The sequence below is a fragment of the Bison bison genome, unplaced genomic scaffold (assembly GCF_000754665.1).
Source record: "Bison bison bison isolate TAMUID 2011002044 unplaced genomic scaffold, Bison_UMD1.0 scf7180017851016, whole genome shotgun sequence".
NCBI lineage: Eukaryota > Metazoa > Chordata > Mammalia > Artiodactyla > Bovidae > Bison > Bison bison.
This window is the reverse complement of record NW_011481589.1, coordinates 679,203-702,201: the sequence shown is the minus strand read 5'-3', so window position 1 is coordinate 702,201 and position 22,999 is coordinate 679,203. Positions and strand designations below refer to the sequence as shown.

The 22,999-nt window shown below is 37.9% G+C and overlaps 1 protein-coding gene across 4 annotated transcripts in view; it reads right to left on the bottom strand.

Annotated features, from left to right (window-relative positions):
• OSBPL9 (oxysterol binding protein-like 9) overlaps positions 1-22,999 on the bottom strand; it is a 164,788-nt gene that overhangs the window by 70,156 nt on the left and 71,633 nt on the right. For all 4 annotated transcript variants that reach the window (XM_010849699.1, XM_010849714.1, XM_010849722.1 and 1 more), the window contains exon 4: positions 4,566-4,642. In XM_010849699.1, the coding sequence (XP_010848001.1) occupies positions 4,566-4,642 (77 nt within the window). The remainder of the gene's footprint in view (positions 1-4,565; positions 4,643-22,999) is intronic.

The following is a 22,999-nucleotide window of genomic DNA, read 5'->3' as shown; positions in this document are numbered from 1 at the left end:
GGCAGAGTGGAGGGAGATGGTATTACAGGCAGACAGAATATCACATATAGGAATGCAGAGATCAGAAATGAAAAGATGGGTTCAGAGGAAAGCAAGTAAGCAGCAGCACTTTAGTAGATTTATGTAGAGGCAGCACTCTAGTAGGTTTATAGAAATGTCTAGAAGAAAATAGATCACACAGAGACTTGAATATCAGTCTAACCAACTGTGGAGGGAATATTATCTGCCACTTACAGTCTAATCTGATTCCTAAAATACTTGTCTTCTTATTGGATCATAAATTTCCTAAAACGATGCTACTCATTTACACAACTGCCTAAATTGAAAACTCAGATGACCATTATATCTACTACTGTGGGCAGGAGTACTTCAGAAGAAATGGAGTAGCCATCATAGTCAACAAAAGAGTCTGAAATGCAGTACTTAGATGCAATCTCAAAAACGACAGAATGATCTCTGTTTGTTTCCAAGGCAAACCATTCAATATCACAGTAATTCAAGTCTATGCCCCGACCAGTAAAGCTGAAGAAGCTGAACTTGAACTGTTCTATAAAGACCTACAAGACCTTTTAGAACTAACACCCCAAAAAGATGTCCTTTTCATTACAGGGGACTGGAATGCAAAAGTAGAAAGTCAAGAAACACCTGGAGTAACAGGCAAATTTGGCCTTGGAGGACAGAATGAAGCAGGGCAAAGGCTAACAGAGTTTTGCCAAGAGAACACACTGATCATAGCAAACACCCTCTTCCACAACACAAGAGAAGACTCTACACATGGACATCACCAAATGGTCAATACCGAAATTAGATTGATTATATTCTTTGCAGTCAATGATGGAGAAGCTCTATACAGTCAGCAAAAACAAGACCAGGAGCTGACTGTGGCTCAGATCATGAACTCCTTATTGCCAAATTCAGACTTAAATTGAAGAAAGTAGGGAAAACACTAGACCATTCAGGTATGACCTAAATCGAATCCCTTATGATTATACAATGGAAGTGATAAATAGATCTAAGGGACTACATCTCATAGAGTGCCTGATGAACTATGGACAGAGGTTCGTGACACTGTACAGGAGATAGGGATCAAGACCATCCCCAAGAAAAAGAAGTGTAAAAAGGCAAAATGGCTGTCTGAGAAGGCCTTACAAATAGCTGTGAAAAGAAGAGAAAAGCAAAGAAGAAAAGCAAAGATATACCCATTTGAATGCAGAGTTCCAAAGAATAACAAGGAGAGATAAGAAAGCCTTCCTCAGCAATCAATGCAAATAAATAGAGGAAAACAACAGAATGGGAAAGTCTAGAGATCTCTTCCAGAAAATAGGAGATCCCAAGGGAACATTACATGCAAAGATGGACTCAATAAAGGACAGAAATGGTATGGACCTAACAGAAGCAGAAGATATTAAGACGAGGTGGCAAGAATACACAGAGGAACTGTACGAAAAAAGAGCTTCACAACCCAGATAATCACAATGGTGTGATCACTCACCTTGAGCCAGACATCCTGGAATGTGAAGTCAAGTGGGCCTTAGGAAGCATCACTACGAACAAAGCTAGTGGAGGTGATGGAATTCCAACTGAGGTATTTCAAATCCTAAAAGATGATGTTGTGAAAGTGCTGCACTCAATATGCTAGCAAATTTGAAAATGCAGCAGTGGCCACAGGACTGGAAAAGGTCAGTTTTCATTCCAATCCCAAAAAAGGCAATGCCAAAGAATGCTCAAACTACCACACAATTGCACTCATCTCACACGCTAGGAAAGTAATGCTTGAAATTCTCCAAGACAGGCTTCAGCAATACATGAACCATGAACTTCCAGGTGTTCAAGCTGGTTTTAGAAAAGGCAGAGGAACCAGAGATCAAATTGCCAACATACTCTGGATCATCGAAAAAGCAAGAGAGTTCCAGAAAAACATCTATTTCTGCTTTATTGACTATGCCCAAGCCTTTGACTGTGTGGATCACAATAAACTGTGGAAAATTCTGAAAGAGATGGGAATACCAGACCACCTGACCTGCCTCTTGAGAAACCTGTATGCAGCTCAGGAAGCAACAGTTAGAATTGGACATGGAACAACAGACTGGTTCCAAGTAAGAAAAGGAGTACCTCAAGGCTGTACATTGTCACCCTGCTTATTTAACTTATATGCAGAGTACATCATGAGAAATGCTGGGCTGGAAGAAGCACAAGCTGGAATCAAGGTTGCTGGGAGAAATATCAATAACCTCAGATATGCAGGTGACACCACCCTTATGGCAGAAAGTGAAGAAGAACTAAAGAGCCTCTTGATGAAAGTGAAAGAGGAGAGTGAAAAAGTTGGCTTAAAGCTCTACATTCGGAAAACTAAGATCATGGCATCTGATCCCATGACTTCATGGGAAACAGATGGGGAAGAAATGAAAACAGTGGCTGCCTTTATTCTTTGGGGCTCCAAAATCACTGCAGATGGTGACTGCAGCCATGAAATTAAAAGATGCTTACTCATTGGAAGGAAAGTTATGACCAAGCTAGACAGCATATTCAAAAGCAGAGATATTACTTTGCCAACAAAGGTCCGTCTAGTCGAGGCTACGGTTTCTCCAGTAGTCATGTATGGATGTGATATTGGACTATAAAGAAAGCTGAGCGCCGAAGAATTGATGCTTTTGAACTGTGGTATTGCAGAAGACTCTTGAGAGTCCCTTGAAAAGCAAGGAGATCCATCCAGTCCATCCTAAAGGAAATCAGTCATGGGTGTTCATTCAAAGGTCTGATGTTGAAGCTGAAACTCCAATACTTTGGCCACCGGATGCAAAGAACTGATTCATTTGAAAAGACCCTGATGCTGGGAAATATTGAGGGCATGAGGAGAAGGGGATGACAGAGGATGAGATGGTTGGATGGCATCACCAACTCAATGGACATGAGTTTGGATGAACTCTTGGTGTTGGTGATGGACAGGGAGGCCCGGCATGCTGCAGTTCATGGGTTCACAAAGAGTCGGACACAACTGAAGACTGAAATGAACTGAACTTGAAAAGAAATTTATGAAGGAATTCATAGAATTTCTTCATAGTACACCCAAGCCAGACATGCTTATAAAGTTGCTTTTAAAAAGTACAGCTCGCTCACAGAGTAACTTTAGAGATCTCTGATTTCAACTCCATATTCATTTCCTACAGTTTCTTAATAGCCATATCCTCACATATTATTTTAAATAATCTATTTGAACAACTTTCAAAGTGATGGGGAGTTCGCTGTCTTGTAGGACCTGGGATTTCCTAAACTAACTGGTCTAAGTAAGCCAATTCCTGGTATGTGCATGCATGCTTAAGTTGCTTCTGTCATGTCTGACTCTTTGCAACCCCATGGACCGTAGCCCTCCATGCTCCTCTGTCCATGGGATTCTCCAGGCAAGAATACTGGAGTGGATTGCCGTGCCCTCCTCTAGGGGATCTTCCCAACCCAGGGATCAAACCCATGTCTCTTATATATCCTGCATTGGTAGGTGGGTTCTTTACCACCAGCACCCCCTGGGAAGCCCCCATTCCTGATATAGGACAAATTAAGTAGACAAAGGATTACAAAACATCAGTTTTCTATGATTCAGTCCTGTAAATCCAAATAATCAAAACAAAATCCTCTATATATACCACAATATAAGCTCTTTTAATGGAGAACACAGAAAACTATCTTTAGTATGGTAGATTAGACATTTATTGTTTTTGTCACCTAGCATCTTTTTCCCCCATTCTGACTCTGCCTGGGGACAGCAAGGACCACCTTCTCCCCTAACTGCTACATGTTTCTGATGTAGAGGTAAATCCTATTACCAAGAGGTGGAACATATGACTGTGAAATTATGACTGGTTAGGACTGGGAAAGTGACTGAAGCTAAGGTATCAGCACTAATACTCTTTATCCAGAAAGAACAACAGCCTCCTATGGATCTGGAGTTCCACCGACAGGAGGCTGAAATTGCTGCTTCCATTTTACTACCACAAAGGGAGAATCTATCTAAAAATAAAGTCAACCCAGAATAACTTAGACGGAGAAACAGATGGGGATCTGGGTCCTCATGACATTATTTAAATGCCTACTTCAAACCACACCCAAGTTAAATGTGTTTTTTCCTTAAACCAAGTTTGGATTTTTTTCTTTCACTTTCACCCCTAAGAGTACTACCCACAACAGTAACTGCCAAATCCTACAAAAAGAAAAGTAGGTCAACTTCTCAGCACTTTATCTATTATCATGCATTATTATATAATTTGGCTATACCAATAACCAACTTACATATTAAATTTAAAAAATGAGCCTGGCACATTTTAATTTTAACACAGCATTTCAGTTTCAACATTGCCTTGTAATGTTTTGTTTCTAGACAAAAATCAGTATTTTAAGCAGAAGAAAATGACTATAACTTTATATATATTATAACACTGTAAAGGCAAAAATAAACAACTCGGAAATTAAAAGTTTCCATTACATCCTATTAGCTATTTAAAAAAAAAAACAAAACGCAGAAAACAAACAAAAAAACCTAGTGAACTATCCAGAAGCCATGTAAAGATTCTTACTTGAAGCTGAAGAGTATGTCGAAGAATAGTTTCTTCTAAGGCATGGATCCACTTCTCTCGCTCATCAGCATCACGAGCTGGAATAAAAGTTTATAAAAAGCAAAACCTTAATACCTACAATACAGCTCCATAATTGGAAGCAAAAATTTTAAATCATGATTCTAAATAGAAAAGGTTTTTGGTTGTGCCATTTCCTTAACAGGTTTTATCTTTCTATTCTTCTCAAATATGCAACCTAATTGCAGCAATTTATAACGAAGAGAATAAATATGTTCAACAATTGCAGGCTACCTTCCCACTGGGAATAATTAGAAAAGTTAAAATAATTTAAAATAACTGTTTTGAAAGCTTCAGAAAATAGCAAGATAGTAAAGAATTAACGGGCCAAAATCTAGGAAAAGACAAACATCCAGCCTGGTATTTAAGGGCCACTGTCCTCCTAGAGGCATTGTATATTTCAAAAGAGGAGTTATAGACTGAGCAACTTCTTAAAAGACTTGTTATTATGTATGAGCAGGGGACATATATACGGGGACTCCATGTACTTTCTGCTCAATTTTTCTGGGAACCTAAAACTACTCTAAAAACATCTGTTGGATGTTTGTCAGGCCAAAAATTAGGAGAGCAAGGCCGACCAACAGTGGTGGCTCTGGCAAACAGCTCAGGTTTTGATTGGGACCTCAAAGGGCTGCACCTTGGGATTAAGAATAAAACAGGGACTTCCCTGGCAGTCCAGTGGTTAAGACTTCACCTTCTAATGCCAAGGTGTGTGGGTTCAACCCCTGGTTAGAGAGCTAAGATCCCACATGCCTGGAGACTACATAAAACAGAAGCAATATTGTAACAAATTCGATACAGACTTTAAACATGGTCCACATCAAAAAAAAAAAGACTAAAACAGAATTAAAACCGTTGCTCAGTCATGTGGATCATCCAGAAAAATCCTGATGCCTGAAAGAAATTAAAACTACCCCAAGTTGTTACTGACTCTAAACATCCAGCTAGCAAAAGCAAATGAATATATTTTCTATAGAAAGATAACATCATATCAGCTTCCAAATTATTTTTATAAACAATTTTTAAATACAATGACTAGCACATAACCAAAGATAACCAAAGGTATACAAGGAGACAAAACCACACATAAATGAGAAATCAAATGATAGAAACAGATCAGTAAGAGCTCCAGATATTTGAACAAACAGTCCCACAACTGAAAAGTAACTATGTTTTAATTCATTCAATAAAAGACTGGAAACTTTGACAGAGCCTTAGAAACTATTTTATAAATTATACGGGTTCTTTAAATAATTAAATATAAATTACAAAATTAAAACAACATAATAAGCAAAATTAAGAACTCAGTGAATGAGTCTGACAGCAGATTAAATCGGCTAAAGAGACAATGAGACAACTGGAGAAGAGACCAGAAGAAACTCATCAGAACAAAAGACGAGTCAAAGAGAGAAAATATAGAAGAAAGGGAGAGCAACACAGACAGTAAGAGGGTGTAATATGCATGTGATTGAAATACCAAAAGAAGACAAAAGAGAGAAGGGACTAGAAGCACTACCTGATGAAGAATTTTTCAAAACAAGATGAAAGACATTAAGCCACGGATTTCAGAAGCCCAGGCTTCCCTGGTGGCTCAGATAGTAAAAAAATCTGCCTGTAATGTAGGAGACCCGGGTTTGATCCCTAGATGGAGAAGATTCCCTGGAGAAGGGTATGGCAACCCACTCCAGTATTCTGGCCTGGAGAATTCCATGGACAGAAGAGCCTGGAGGGCTACAGTCCATAGGGTCACAAAGAGTCAGATACGACTGAGTGACTAACACACACAAGAATTCTAAGCAGGCTGAATCAAAGAAAATCCACAGCTAGACCCATCCCAGCCAAAATTTACTACAAACCAAAGACAGAGGAAATATTTTTAAAATAGCTGGGGGTGAGATCTGAACAGTTTTGTAACTATTAGGTGAGGTCACAGAAAAAGTGTACTTTTGGTAGATCAAAAATACTCTATATTAAAATAATTGAAAAGTCATCCCATTAAGGAAACTCCAGACCCAGAAAGTTTTACCAGAGCACTCTGTCAGACATTTATGAAGAAAGAATGCCAATCAAACACAAAATATTCCAGAGAAAAGAAAAAGAAGAACACTCCCCAACTCTTTTAAGGTCAGAATAACTTTGATATTAACCTGACAAGACTATCATAAGAGAAAAAAATTTAAGGCAACTCTAATGCAAAAAGGATATGCAAAAATTCTTTATAAAACTTAATATGTCAAATTGAAGTTGAGTTTATTCCAGAAATACAAGGTTGGTTGAATATGGAAAAAAATCAAGCAACATCAAACAAGATAAAAATACATATGAATAAGGTTAATCACTGTAGCATTGTTTATAATTACAAAATACTATAAAACAACCTAAATGCTTAGATAGAGGAAGATGCTTGAATAAACCATGGAGTACAGTGCAAGTGTAAAAAAGAGAACAAGGAGGATCACTTTTGAGTGATTTGGAGTGATTTTTCAGATATATTATTCGATGAAAACAAAGAAGAAAGAAAGAAGGGGATATAAGAAAATATACTCACATGTGCTGGTTTGTGCAAAATAAATACAAGGAGGATGAACTATAAACTAATGAGATTGGTTACCTGCAAAGCACAGTGGGAAAGTATGGAAATCAGGAAAAACAGGAATGAGTTAGTAGGGGTTCAGACGCAGCAATACTTCTCTGAATTTATCATTTTGTATATACTTAGACTCTTTAAAGCCACAGTAATATTTCACATTCTCCCCTCAGATAAATAATTTAAATCAACCAGGATGGGGAGAGGGTACCCAAAATACAATGTAATTCTGTGTATGTGTTCAGTCATGTCCAACTCTTTGGGATCTTCATGGACAATAGCCCGCCAGGCTCCTCTGTCCATGGGATTATTCAGGCAAGAATACTGGAGTGGGTTGCAATTTTCCTCTCCAGGGGATCTCCCCAACCCAGGGATTCAGCCCACGTCTCCTGCATCTCCTATATTGGCAGGCAGATTCCTTACCACTGAGCTACCTGGGAAAATATAATATCAACAGTAATAACTTAACCTAACTGTATTACAAATGAATAAGACAACCACACTGAAGGGTACGAGGAATAAAAAAGAAAAAATTAAGCCCAACTAACTTTGAAAACAGTATTCTAACTAGACAATGCAAGGCTAAACCGCAACAGAACCATACACAAATACTGTACAAAAATTGCACAAGTACTATAAATCTGGTTTTCACAGGAGTACAGTTGAGCAATTCTGTAACTACAAACAAGTGAATATATTGTAGATAATGCCAATTATGTAGATAATGCTGGTTTCTCAGTGTCTGAGGGAAAAAAATTACAAATGAGGAAAGTGAGAAGGATAGAATGAGCGATATGGTATTAAGAATAGAAAAGGAGGTATCACTATGAACTCAGGGTTCTAGATAGGGAGACAGAAAGACAGGAAGTGCATGAAAAAGAATGGGGGCATGTCAAAAGGAAAAAGGAGCCAAACTGAAGGAGTTCCAAAAACCAAAGCCTAAAGAATGTGAGTAGTATAATAACTGATAGTATTGAATTATAATCCAAAGAATAAAATAAATATCTAAGAGTACACTATTGATATAAATTACTTGAATAAATAGATGGGGAAGAAGGCACAGTTCTTTCTTCAGAAGAATTACAATTCATAAGTATAGCATGAATGAAAGAAATGTTTAAATCACCTGTAGACAAATACAACATTAATAATTACTGAAGGTAGGACTGGCCAATGGCATACTAACAGCTAAAAACAGTGGGCAAAAGTTTGAGGAGAAAGAAGGTATTAGCAGAGTCTCAAAGTATCTCTCCCAATATATTTATTAACTATGAAGGGAAAATCAGTAATTTTATAATGGACAAGTCTGGCAGACACCACCTTAATCCAGTGATCAAGATTAATATCACCAGTAACAAATTTCTTGATATTATATACCACTCTCTCGATATGACCCACTGACAAGGAAACAGCATCACTTCTGTAGTATTCTTACCAAAAACACATAATCTCACTCTAATCATGAGAAAACATCAGATAAACCCAAACTGAGAGGCATTCTACAAAATAACTAAAACTCACCAAAAATGTCAAAGTCACGAAAGACAAGAGGAGTAAGGAACTGTCATAACTAAAGGCAATATGGGATCTGAGATTGAACCCTGGAACAGAAAGGGGCATTAAAAGGGGAAAATCACATGAGCTCTGTGCTTTAGTTAAAAGTATTGTACCAAATGGGTAGAAGATTCAGCTCAGGACATCAGAGTCTGAAAAGGACAAGGAGGGCATACATCAAACCAAGAAACAACCTGGCATTGGGTAACAAAGCCAGCAGGATGAAAAGGAAAATTACACAATGGAAAAGTCCAGCATGGGGAGTCAGAGCCCAAGATGGAGTCTATGCTGGGCAGGGGGATTGGGTCAGGCTGGTACAAGTGGAATGAGGGGACATCCACACAAGGAAGTGAGTGATGATGGGAAACTAACTGCATACAGAGGGATTGATCAAATGAGTAAATATAACAAGGATAAAGGGTTTCTGGTTGTTGGATAGTTACAAAAACGGTAAGGGAGAAAACCAGAATGATTTCTGCAATGTTAGGCTGGAAATACAGGTATCAGTATGAACTAATAGTTTTTAATATTTATGTAAATAAATACATATGGAAATATGTACATGAATACACATGTATGTACACATGTATATAACATTCATATGTTTCTTAGCTCTGAGAGGGCCTGGGCACCATGAGAGCCATCAGCAATAAGTACACCTAGCATCAGGTACTGATTTCTGATTTCTAAATATCTTTCTCCATTACAAGGAACTAGGGCTCCTTGGAAAAATGGTTGATTCCAGGACTGGGACAGGGAAGATAGAAAACTCGCCTGGAACATCTTTTTTGTGCCTGAAAGTTAAAGAAGAAAATACTCAGAGAATGATAGGAACATGTCAACAGAACACAGAAGTCAGCTTAAAAAAAAATCCTACTGGCCAAATTAAGGACACTTTGAGCATTAAAATAATGATAGCAAAGAATTATAATCCATTGAGTAAAACAGGAAACCATGAGTTAGCACTGATACATATATATTGAAGGTTTGCTCAGAAATGGGATTTTGCATAGCTTCAAAATACCCCCACAAAATATCAAGAAAGGAAAAAGATAAAATACCACCTCAATCATGTGATCAAAGTAAATGTCATTAGTTATGGAACAAACTGAAATCCTGTGAAAAGAACAAAGAATCACTTCTGTGATCTTCAGGCCAGATATGTAATCTGCACCATGAAGAAACATTAGGAGAAAACAGAGGGACAGTCTACAAAATAATTAGCCTCTAATCTTTTAAAGTGTCAAAGTCATAAAACTCAAGGAAAGACTGAGTAGCTGTTCCAGACTAAAGGAGACTATTAAATGTGACAACTAAATGCAAACTGTGATTCTGAACCAGATCCTCCTGCTATAAAGGACATTATTGGAACAACCGGCAAAACCTGAATAGACTCGAAGGAGTAGATGGTTTTAATGCATCAATGTTAATTTCCTGATTTTAATGGTTGCATAGTGTGTTTACAAGAAAATTTCCTTGTTTGCAGGAAATAAATATATAATAAAAAAACATTCAGGGGCGATGGGACTTCCAGTTAACAACAACCTTCAAACAGTTTTGGGAGGGCAAAGTTCTTTGTACTGTATTTGCAACCTTATTGTAAATGCAAGATTATTTGAAATTCTTAAAAATTATACTTTTAAAATATTATTATGATAAAGAAGACATAAATAAATGGAAAAACCATTTTATGAGTTAGAATATTCAAATGGATCTACAGATTAAATGCAATGCAAATTAAAATTCCAAAGGCACTTTGGGAAATCAGTCAAACTGATTCTGAAATATAAATCAGGGAACTCCCTGGTGGGCCAGTGCTTAGGATTCAGTGCTTCCACTGCAGGGGAATGGGTTCAGTCCCTGGATGGAGAACCAAAGATCCTGCAAGCTGCCTGACTCGGCCAAAAAAAAAAAAGAAAAATGGTACAAAAGGTAAAGAATAGCCAAGTCCTTGAAAAGACAGAAGCATTTTAGAGGGTTTAGTCTATTACATATAAAGTCTTATAAAGCTATAATAATTAAGAAAATGTGATACTGGAACAGGATAAATAATAAACCAGTGAAGCAGAACATAGACCAGAAACAGACCCACCCATAAATACAGACACTTGGTTAGTGCTAAGTATGGCTCTGAAGAGCAGTAAGGAACAATCTTTCAATAAATGGTGCTAGGATAATATGGGTGAAAAAAAAAATGAAACCTGAACCTACCTTATACTATACACAAAAGTAAAATCCAGGTGATTTCTTAATTCTTAAATGTGAAAGAAAAACAACACATCTTCCAGAAGGTAAAACAGGAGAATATCATCTTAACTTTGGGACAGAAAAAAGCTTCTTAGGGTACAAAACTTAAGCAAGATATAAAGACAACAACTGATAAATCTAACTACATCAATTTGAGAGTAGCACTGAAATATATACATTACCACAAGTGAAAGAGATACCTAGTGGAAAGTTGCTGTATAACACAGGAAGCTCAACTGGTGCTCTGTGACAACCTAGGGGGGTGGTTTGGGATGGGCAGTGGGAGGGAGATTCAAGAGGGAGGGGACATATGTATAATTATGGCTGATTCACATCATTGTATGGTAGAAACCAACACAACATTGTAAAGCAATTATCCTCCAATTAAAAAAAAATCAAAGTACAAACTTAACAATTTGAGTTCATCAAAATACACCACTTAAAGAATATCATGGTAAGCCACTGTGACATATGAAGTCAAAGAACAAGGACTTCAGAGCCAGAACATCCCGTTCAACTCTGAACTTTGCTGTCTATTAACCATATGACTTTCAACAAGTTACTTAACCTTTCTAAGCCTCAATGTTCTTATCCATAGAAGGAGGACAATAATGGTATCTATAAGATTATTACAAAGGTAAAATGAGTTAGTCCAAATATAACACTTGGACAGGTAAATGGTATAATTATTATTATCATTACTGTTGAGCATTTATTATGACTTATCCCTGACCCCAAGGAACTCAAAAATTTAGTAAGAAGACAGATTTGTACTTAGTTGCATAAATACATGGCTTATGTCACCCCCATGCCTGACAAATCCCATGGATAGAGGAGCCTGGTGGGCTGCAGTCCTTGGGGTCACAAGAGTTGCAAAGGACTTACTGATTAAACAACAACAACATCACCACTAAAGGGTGTAAATGAAAAATCAGGGAAGACCTCCTTAAGGAGTTTAGATCTCAAAGAATAAGAATCAGTTTGTGAAGCAGAGAAAGATAAGGATATCCTGAAAGTGGAAAGACATTAACGAAAGACACTGAAGCATGAAAAGAGTACAAATTAGAAAACTGGTTTAAATGTGTGTAGAACAGTGGGCTGATGGGCGAGAAGGAAATGGCAAAAGTTTAGGATCCTATCCCAAGGAGTGTGGATGGACTTTATGACAATGGGAAGCCCCTGAAGAGTTTCAAGCCTAAGAGTGACATGGCCTAATTTGCATGTTTAAAATATCAATCTGGGGCAAAAATAGAGGTGGTATGCCAGTCAGGAAGTGGTTGTGAGGGTGAGGCCTGAACTGAGAAATGTCTGGGACATGACATGAAGTGCCATTCTCACAGCCATCAGGGCACTAAACAGCAAGCACCTTTAAACCTGCCACATCCTCACAATCACCAGATTCTTCCTTGATACAGTCCCTCTCTCCAGCCTTTCTTTCCATCTCTACTGACAACATGCTTGTTCAAGCACTCATATAGTCTCATGCCTGTAAACAAAACATCATCACAAAAGATGTACATGTGCTAACCTCTGCTAGGGTCAGCGCAGCCTGCACACCTCATGCATATTTGAGCTTACATTTCAAGGCTGTTTCCATCAAAAACCTCAACATTCTCTAACACCATACTAGATTTACCTAACCTTCCTGAGTAACAGAAAAGGCCCTCCACATCTTTTATTTCATGCCTCTTTTATATGACCTAAACCATCTTCTCATAGGCCCCTAAACACTCTAAATGAACTATTTTCCTGTTGATGGCATACTTTCCCCCTCCTTGAATCTTAACGCTGACTCTACCCTCCTTCCCATCTCTAAGCCCCATGTGCCTCAGAACAAGTTCTACTTCTCCTTTTGACATGCCCCCATTCTTTTTCATTCTCTCTCTCTCTCTCTGAAACCATGCGTTCATATTGATACCTCCAATTCTAGTCTAACACCACATGGCTTACAGGTTTACTGGCACAAAGACAGACCAATGAAACAGAGGAGAGGCCAAAATGATTTTTGTATGTATGTATACCAAAATGATTTTTGACAAGGGTGCCAAGACTATACAATGGGGAAAAGACAGTCTTTTCAATAAATGCTACTGGGGAAAGTGGATATCCACAATTCAAAAGAATGAAGGCGGACTCTTAACATCCAAAATCTGGCTGAAAATGTATTTATTTTTATTTATTTATGGTCATGCTATGCATCTTGCAGGATATTAGTTCCCTGACCAGAGACTGAACCTGGGCCCATAGCAGTAAAAGCATGGAGTCCTAACTGCTGAACTGCCAGGGAACTCCCCAAAAATGTTTTAAAGACTTATATGTGAGACCTAAAACTATTAAACTCCTAGAAGAAAACACATGGGGAAATCTTTAGAACATTGGAATTGGCAAGGATTTGTTCAATATGATATCAAAAGCATAGGCAATGAAATTTAAAAATAGACAAACAGAACTATAAAAGAACCCCTTTATCCACAGTTTTGCTTTCCAGAGTTTCAGTTACCCCTCCAGTTAACCAGATGCTAAAATATTAAATGGAAATAAACAATTTATAAGTTTTAAACTGTGTATCATTCTGAGGAACATGATGAAATCTCACATCATCCTGCTTTGTCCTGTCCGGGATCCCCAACCATTAACATAATGTGCTCCTTACAGCCAACAATCAATATTGTCATGGCTCCATGATCCACACTAAGCAGAAGATCCTCCTTCCAGTGCATCATTATGTCAATGGTGGCCTAATAATACTTCCCAAGGCCTATATCATTCACCTCACTTCATCTCATCACTAGTCATTTTATCATCTCACATCATACAATAAGATACTTTGAAAGAAGTCACATTCACATAACTTTTACTATCATATACTATAACCGTTTTATGTTACTGTTAGTTATTGTTAATCCCTTACGATGGCTAATGCATAAATTATACCTAATGATAGGTATGTATGTATAGAAAAAAACATTAGGTATATATAGAGTTCAGTACTATGTGCAGTTTCAGGCATCCACTGGGTGCCTTGGAGTATATCCCTGTGATAAAGGGGGGACTAATGTACAACAAACTTAAAAATTTCTGTGCATCGAAGGAAACAATCAATAGAGAAATAGAGAAAAAATAGGGGAAAATAACTGTAAATCATGTATATGATAAGGAGTTAATATCCAAAATACATGAAGGACTTCTACAACTCAACAACAACAACAACAAAATTTTTAAATGGGCAAAGAACAGCACTCAAACAAGAAAAAGAAATAAAAAGTACCCAGATTGGAAGAGGCAAAACTGTCTTTATATGCAAATGACATGATACCATACACAGAAAATTCTATAAAGACTCCATACAAAAACTATTAGAACTGATAAACGAATTCAACAAGGTAGCAGGATATCATATTAACTTGCAGAAATCTGTTGCATTTATTTACACCATCAATGAAGTATCAGAAAGGCAAAGTTTTTAAAAAATCCCTTTTAAAATCCCATCAAAAAGATAAAATGGTTAGGTACAAAACATGACCAAGGAAGTAAAAGATTTAGATGCTGAGAACTATAAAATATTGATAAAGGAAACTGAAAATGATTCAAATAAATGGAAAAACATCCCATGCTCTTGGATTGTAAGAATTAATATTGTTAATTTGGCCATACTACTCAAAGCATTCTACAGATTTAATGTGATGGCTACCAAACTACTCATGACATTTTTCACAGAACTAGAACAAACAATCTACAAATAATCTTAAGATTCATATGGAGCCGTAAAAGACCCCAAGTTGCCAAATCAATCCTGAGCAAAAAGAACAAAGCTGGAGACACAACCCTACCAGACTTCAGACAACATTACAAAGTTACAGTAATCAAAACAGCATGGTTGGGGGGATAAAAACAGATAAATGGATCAACAGAATGGAACAGAGAACCAAGAAATAAACCCACACACCTACAGTCAATTAATCTTCAAAAAATGAGGTAAGAATATACCATGGAAAAAAACTGTCTCTTCAGCATGCGGGGTCGGGATAACTAGACAACCACATGTAAATCAATGAAGTTAGAATACACCCTCACACCATCCACAAAAATAAACTCTAAATGGCTAAAGTAAAAGTGAAAGTCACTCAGCCATGTCCAACTCTTTGCCACCAGGCCAGAATACTGGAGTGGGTAACCTTTCCCTTTTCCAGGGGAATCTTCTCAACCCAGGAACTGGGGTCTCCTGCATCGCAGGTGGATTCTTTACCAAATGAGCAATGAGGGAAGCTAAATGGCTAAAGACTTAAATATAAGAAAAGACACCATAAAACTCCTAGAAGAGAACATAAGCAAAACATTCTCTGACATAAATTGTATCAATTTAAAAAAAAATCTGACTCCCAAGGCAATAGGAATAAAAGCAAAAATAAATAAATGGGATCTAATCAAACAAAAGCTTTTGCAGAGCAAACGAAAAGACAACCTACAGAATGGGAGAAAATACTTGTGAATGATGCAACTCACAAGGGCTTAATTTTCAAAATATACAGACAGCTCATAACTAGACCACATAACGTTTTCGTGAGGTTTAAATGAGATAATTAATCCATACAATATTTACCACAGTATCTAACATAAACTTAAACATCAATATGGTAAATTCACAGATAAAGAGAACAGATTTGTGGTTGCCAAGGGTGAGGCAGAGTGGAGGAGGAAAGGATCGGGAATCTGGGATTAGCAGATGCAAACTATTATACACGGGATGGATAAACAATAAAATCCTATGGTATAGCACAGGGAACTACATTCAACATCCTGTGATAAATCATAACAAAGCAGAATATATATAACTGAATCCCTTGGCTATATAGCAGAAATTAACACAACACTGCACATCAACTATACTTCAATAAAGTTTAAAAATATATGCTATTCTTATCACACACAGCCTTAAGAGAAAACAAGTTCTACTAATAATCTAATAGATGATTAGTTACAGAAAATGAGTTAGGAGGAGATTATTGGTAACTTCTAATTCCCAATGCCTGGCTTATATAGAAACAATATATGGTACACAGAAAGAGAAACAGTATTCATCCAGTAAGTAAAATACTTCTATTTACAGGATTTTTAATTACATATCTATTCACATTTCCTCCATTATACACATTTAAAATACATTTTTAGACAAGTTTCCAAAACTCTGATACCTTACCATTCCTGATCCACTATTTAGGAATCTGTCCTCCTTGTCATATTTTCTTCTCTATGAATAAACTACTGTTTGTTTGCAGAAGGAAGTGGTTATTTCCCTGTTCTGTAACTGAAGTAAAAAGAAGAAATAGCCTCTATAATCAGGAAGCTCTCTTTTTCTCTGAAAGTTGTTGTGAAATGAAAACATTACAAAAAAATCATATTTACAAGATCAAATGCTGAGACACTCCTCAAATATCTACTGAGCCCCATTATGCATCAGGTACTATCTTGGCGTTACAGGCAAAGATAGTGTTAGTCACTCAGTCGTGTCTGACTCTTTACAATCCCATGAACTGTAGCCCACCAGGTTCCTCTGTCCATGGAATTTTCCAGGCAAGAATACTGGAGTAGGTTGCCATTCCCTTTTCCAGGGGGATCTTCCCAACACAGGAATCAAACCCAGGTCTCTGGCATTGCAGGCAGATTCTGTACTGTCTAAGTCACTAGGTCTCCCACATGGCAAGTGGATTCTTTGCTGTCTGAGCCACGAGGGAAGCCCATGAGTACTGGAGTGGGTAGCCTATTCCTTCTCCAGGGGATTGTCCTGACCCAGGAATTGAACTGGAGTCTCCTGTGTTGCAGGCGGATTCTTTACCAGCTGTGCTACCAGGGAAGCACAGGCAAAGATAAAACAATTCATAATCTCAAGCAACTTAGTCTCTTGGAAAGTATAACCATTTGGTTGAATAGTGTATTAAGTATCTCCACCCATTCTAATACATGCTTATTAGCATCCTAGTCATTCTTGTGAACTACATTAAAATGTCACTTTCTCCCTATATGTTGCTCATGATAAAGGGATCTGCTCTTTCCTTCTTTAAATTTATTCAAATGTTCCCACACTCAGGTAGTATATGAATATATGTTACACTAGTCACTGTCTTAGGCATTAGGGGTACAATTTTGAGTTTACAGATCTAGTCCAGCAATAATCAGATCCAAACCTACCTTTTCTATCCTCCCAATACACTCCTCCACAAACCAGTACATTTCAGTTACACTGTACTTACTGTACTCACAATTCTCAGCTTTTGCTCAAGTTGTTCCTTCCACTGAAATGCCAAAGACTTGCCTCTATCTGTGTAAATAATACAAGCTAACTCTATTGAGCACTTAATTTGTGTCAGCACTGTCTGACACCTTTGTCTAAATGCATATTAACTAATTAAATCCTCACAACAACTACATGAGACAGGTATTATTATTATCCTTATTTTCCAGAATAGAGAAATAGAAAAGTTTGGTATTTTGCATTGGTATACCACCAAGAAGGGCTTTCCTGGTGGCTCAGCTGGTAAAGAATCTGCCTGAAATGTAGGAGACGTGGGTTTAGTCCCTGGGTTGGGAAGATCCCCTGGAGAAGGGAACAGCTACCCACTCCAGAATTCTGGCCTGGAGAATTCCATGGACTGTATAGTCCATGGGGTCACAAAGAGCGACACAACTGAGCGACGTTCGCATACCACCAAGAAAGGAGACAGCAAAAATTAAGTCTCTAGGTTTCAAGTAACCCTACCTTTGTTAAATAAGCCTCATTCCATGCCCTTCTTATTAGACAAAGTCCTTCTCAAAAGATAACAATATAAACTTTTCTGCCTTGGAAATAGTATATGAAATAGAAAAAAACAAGAGCTCAAAACTCTAATCAGAAAACCTGGATTCAGGTCGCAGTGTCACTAATTTTGTGTGACCTCAGGAGGGCAGTACTTAATAAAAGAGATATATATACACACAAATTTTAAGAAGGGGTTTTAACATCACCAACCAGCTCAAAGGTCTACAGTGAAAAGTGGATAATAAGATATATGACAACGTTTAGGGTACAGGTATCCTTAGGGCAAACCTCTTTTCATGACAACATTAACATGCTATCTGTGTTTTTCACTATGTTGACATTTGCAACAATGGTGCAAGAGCAATGGTGGTGAAACTCAATACATCAGCACCAGTAGAGCCCATGGCATCGAACTAAACTTGTCGTCATTATATTCTTCACCACCATGAACAAGAAAAAAAAACAAAAACCCCTGTTTTAGTCAAGAATGCCCTTGAAGAAATAGTAAATATGATGACATCTTGATCCTTCAATGTATGTTTCTGAAATAATCTGTGTGGGAAATACACTGCTGCTACATCAAAGTATAATGACTATCTCAAGCCAAAGCACTTGTGCAATTGTCTGAGTTGTGAATCAAGTGGCTTTTTTCTCATGTGTTTGTGTGCTCAATAGTGTCTGCCTCTTTGCTACCCCTTGGACTGTAGCCCACCAGGCTTCTCTGTCCATGGGATTTCCCAGGCAAGAATACTAGATGGAGTGGGTTGCCATTTCCTTCTCCAGGGGATCTTCCAGACCCAGGGGTCAAACCTGCATCTCCTGTGTCTCCTGCATTCCAAATGATTCTTTACCTGCTGAGCCACTGGGGAAGCCTCTTCTTTTCTCATGGAAAATCATTTTTACTTGAAAGAACAATACTGACAAACCATATTATTCACACTGGGGTATTTTGCAGACATTTCCTTGAAAATAACCTGTCATTTGACAGTATTTGCTGCCAATTATAAAACTGAGGTTTCAAAGCAAACATTAGCATTTTAGAAAAGCTATATTCACCAGGCACCATGACTCTGACAGAGTCTCAATACTTAAAGCCTTTCTGGATGAGTTTGGGACAATATCAACAAATATAATTTTTTATGTGGTATGCTGAAATGTATCAGTATGGAAGATCTGCATATGACCAATGCATGATGTTGCAAAATGATACATAAAGATCCATTCAAAATACCAGACAGACCAATGGATTTAAATGTAATATTTTCATATATAAATTTAATTGTTATAGTTAAATTCCACACTGCAACTAATCTTTAAGAAATTTATCACTTGTTGAGTTTGGATCAATTATCAAAGAAGAATATTCACAATTATCTGAAAAGGTTATTAAAGGACTCCTTTTTCTAACTATGTATCTGTATGAGACTATATTTTCTTCATATACTTCAACCAAAACAACATATCACAAAGACTGAATGCAGAAACAGGTATAAGAACACTGCCATCTTCTATTAAGCCAGACATTTAAAAATTTTTCAAAAATGTAAAACAATGTTTCTTCTCACTAATTTTTTTTCATTTGGGAAAATGGCTATTTTCCCAATCTGATGAATATACTCTTTTTTTATAAACCCCAAGTCCTTTTTATTTTTTATTGGAGTATAGTTGCTTTACAATATTGTGTTGATTTCTGCTGTACAACGAAGTAAATCAGCTATGAAAGTGAAAGTCGCTCAGTCATGTCCAACTCTTTGCCACCCCATTGACTATACAGTCCATGGAATTCTCCAGGCCAGAAAACTGGAGTGGGTAGCCTTTCCCTTCTCCAGGGGATCTTCCCAATACAGGGATCAAACCCAGGTCTCCCGCACTGCAGGCAGATCTTTACCAGTTGAGCCACAAGGGAAGCCCACTGGAGTGGATAACCTATCCCTTCTCCATGGGTCTTTCCTACCCAGGAATTGAACCGGGATCTCCTGCATTGCAGGTAGATTCTTTGTATACATATATCCCCTCTCTCTAGGATATTTCTCCCATCCCCCTTCATGCCACCCATCTAGGTCATCACAGAGCACCAAGCTGAGCTTCCTGTGCCATACAGCAGGTTCCCACTAGTTACCTATTTGATACATGTTAGTGTATATATGTCCCAATCTCCCAATTCACCCCACCACCAACCACCCTGGTGTTCAGTGTCTCTTCTCCATGTCTATGTCTCTATTTGTACCCTGCAAATAGGTTCATCTATATAATTTTCCTAGATTCCATATATATGATACCTATTCTCTTAATTTTCAAAAACCTACATGTCCTTAGCAACTAAATGATACTCATAATTATCAAATAATAATCTATCATTTTCTCAAATGATACTTCTTCATGAGGTGTATGCTAAAACTTGACTCCCCAACGAAGCATTTCCTATTCCCCATATCTTGCTGTACCTCTTCTTTTCTTCATTGTACTTATCGCTTCTTTTATATATGTGTGTGTATGTGTGTATATATATATTTTTTATATATATACACACATATATATATATTTGGAGAAAGTAATGGCACCCCACTCCAGTACTCTTGCCTGGAAAATCCCAGGGATGGAGGAGCCTGGTAGGCTGTAGTCCATGGGGTCGCTAAGAGTCAGACACAACTGAGCGACTTCACTTTCACTTTTCACTTTCATGCATTGGAGAAGGAAATGGCAACCCACTACAGGGTTCTTGCCTGGAAAATCCCAGGGACGGCGGAGCCTGGTGGGCTGCCCCTCTATGGGGTTGCACAGAGTCGGACACGACTGAAGCGACTTAGCAGCAGTAGCAGCAGCAGCAGTTTATATATATTTATGTATGCTTATTATTTATTATCTGTCTCCTATCACAGAAATGTAAGCTCAAAAAAAAAAAAAAAGAAAAAGAAATGTAAGCTCCACAAAGGCTGGCATCTTGATTCATTTCATTTATTTATGTATCCCAAGTCCCTAGAATTATGCCAGGCAAACAAGTGTTCAATAAATATTTGTTGAATGAGGAATAATGATTGCACTATTCGGTGTATGGTTTACCTAATGTTTTATATTTGGAATCTAAAAATAGGTTGGATTTCCTAAGAAATCATTATTTTTGCTTAGCATCCTTTAAAGCTGCTCCCTCAAAGATTTATGAACAGTTTTAGCTAAAGTCTCCAAACTGCTGAATAAAACACAAGCAAATATTTACAAAAGTGTTCTCCCCCACAACTTCTGCTTTGACTATCTGAAGCAATACTGTGCTTCTGGACAGAGTCAGCACTGCATTGGGCAACTGGATATCTTTGATTCAGTCAAAGTAGACAGTGAAAATGGGTTATTTTCAATTCATTCTACAACCAGAAGCTTCCAAGTCAAGTTATTCCCAGTAAATAAAAATCTTCACCATATGTAAATATAGCCTAAGAATTTTAGCTGCTGCAGAAGATGTGCCCTAACTACTTCAACTCCAGCTTTTGGTAAAGGGGTCACTATTCCTTAATCATAAATTTAAGAAAAATTAAGATTTGAGTTTTCAATCTTTAAGACTTACAATACTAGAGGAGAAAAGCTGTGGCAGAAGAGAAACAAAAACAGATTCCAAGCCTGAGAAAGGTCGGATGCACCACTGCTGGCTCGGAGGTACAGGGGTTCATATGCAAGAACCAGGGAGAGCCTTCTAGGAGTTAAAGGCACCCCCAGCTGACAGTTAACAAGGAAATGGAACCTCAGTGCTATGACGATAAGGAACAAGATTCTGCCGACAACTTGAATGAGCATGGAACCTGATTCTTCCCAGAGTATGCCAATAAGAGTCCAGTTAGCACTTTGATTTTAAACTTGTTAGACCTGGAACAGAGAAATCGGCAGAGCTGGAGGAACCAGTCCCTACCTACAAAACCGAGAGATAATAAATCTGTGTAGTTTTAAGCCATTCCCACACACAAAAAAGACAATACTAAGGAGGGGAGGAAAAAAACACGTTAGAAATAGGTTGGTTTTAGAGACCTCACCCAGACATCAATAAAGAGGGAGATTTGGCAGAAAAAAGACTAGAGAAAAAGGAGAGAAGGAAACTGAAGAGGATCCATATAGATACTGAAAGAAGTGATAAAGACCTGGACTATGCAAGTGACTTAGGAAATAGAAAAAGGGTAGAAGCCAATGGCCATGGTTACTCAAGCGATACATGGAAAATGTGGTAGATGCAGATGTAGAGAAAGAGAAGTCTTCCAATTTGGCTAACTGGGTAAATGAAAGTGCTATTCCACAACATAGAGAATACAGAAAGAAAAACAGTTTGCGAATGGCGGGTTGTAAAATATTATTTTGGGTTTGAAGAGACCTAGATTCAATGAATCCTGAAATTTGGTAAACCTGATCTGAAAAATCTTATTTAAGTTTTACAGAATTCATTCATTTTTACTGTTAGTATATATATTGCTAGAAAATACTCCCTCTCCAGGAGAAGCCAAAGAGTAGAGTACATCTTTAATGCATTCTGGGGAAGAGAAGGGAGAGAGGGATCAGTTCAGTTGCTCAGTCGTGTCCGACTCTTTGTGACCCCATGGACTGCAGCATGCCAGGCCTCCCTGTCCATCACCAACTCCCAGAGTTTACTCAAACTCATATCCATTCAGTCAGTGATGCTATCCAACCATCTCATCCTCTGTCGTCCCCTTCTCCTCCTGCCCTCAATCCTTCCCAGGATCAGGGTCTTTTCAAATGAGTCAGCTCTTTGCATCAGGTGGCCAAAGTATTGGAGTTTCATCTTCAACATTAGTCCTTCCAATGAATATTTAGGACTGATTTCCTTTAGGATGGACTGACTGGATATCCTGGAAGTCCAAGGGACTCTCAAGAGTCTTCTCCAATGCCACAGCTCAAAAGCAGCAATTCTTTGGTGCTCAGCTCTCTTTATTGGAGAAGGAAATGACAACCCACTCCAGTATTCTTGCCTAGAGAGTCCTGTGGACAGAGGAGCCTGGTGGGCTGCCATCTATGGGGTCACACAGAGTCAGACACGACTGAAGTGACTTAACAGCAGCAGCAGCAGCAGCTTTCTTTATGGTCCAACTCTCACATCCATACATGACTACTGGAAAAACCACAGCCTTGACTAGATGGACCTTTGTTGGCAAAGTAATGTTTCTGCTTTTTAACATGCTGTCTAGGTTGGTCATAACTTTTCTT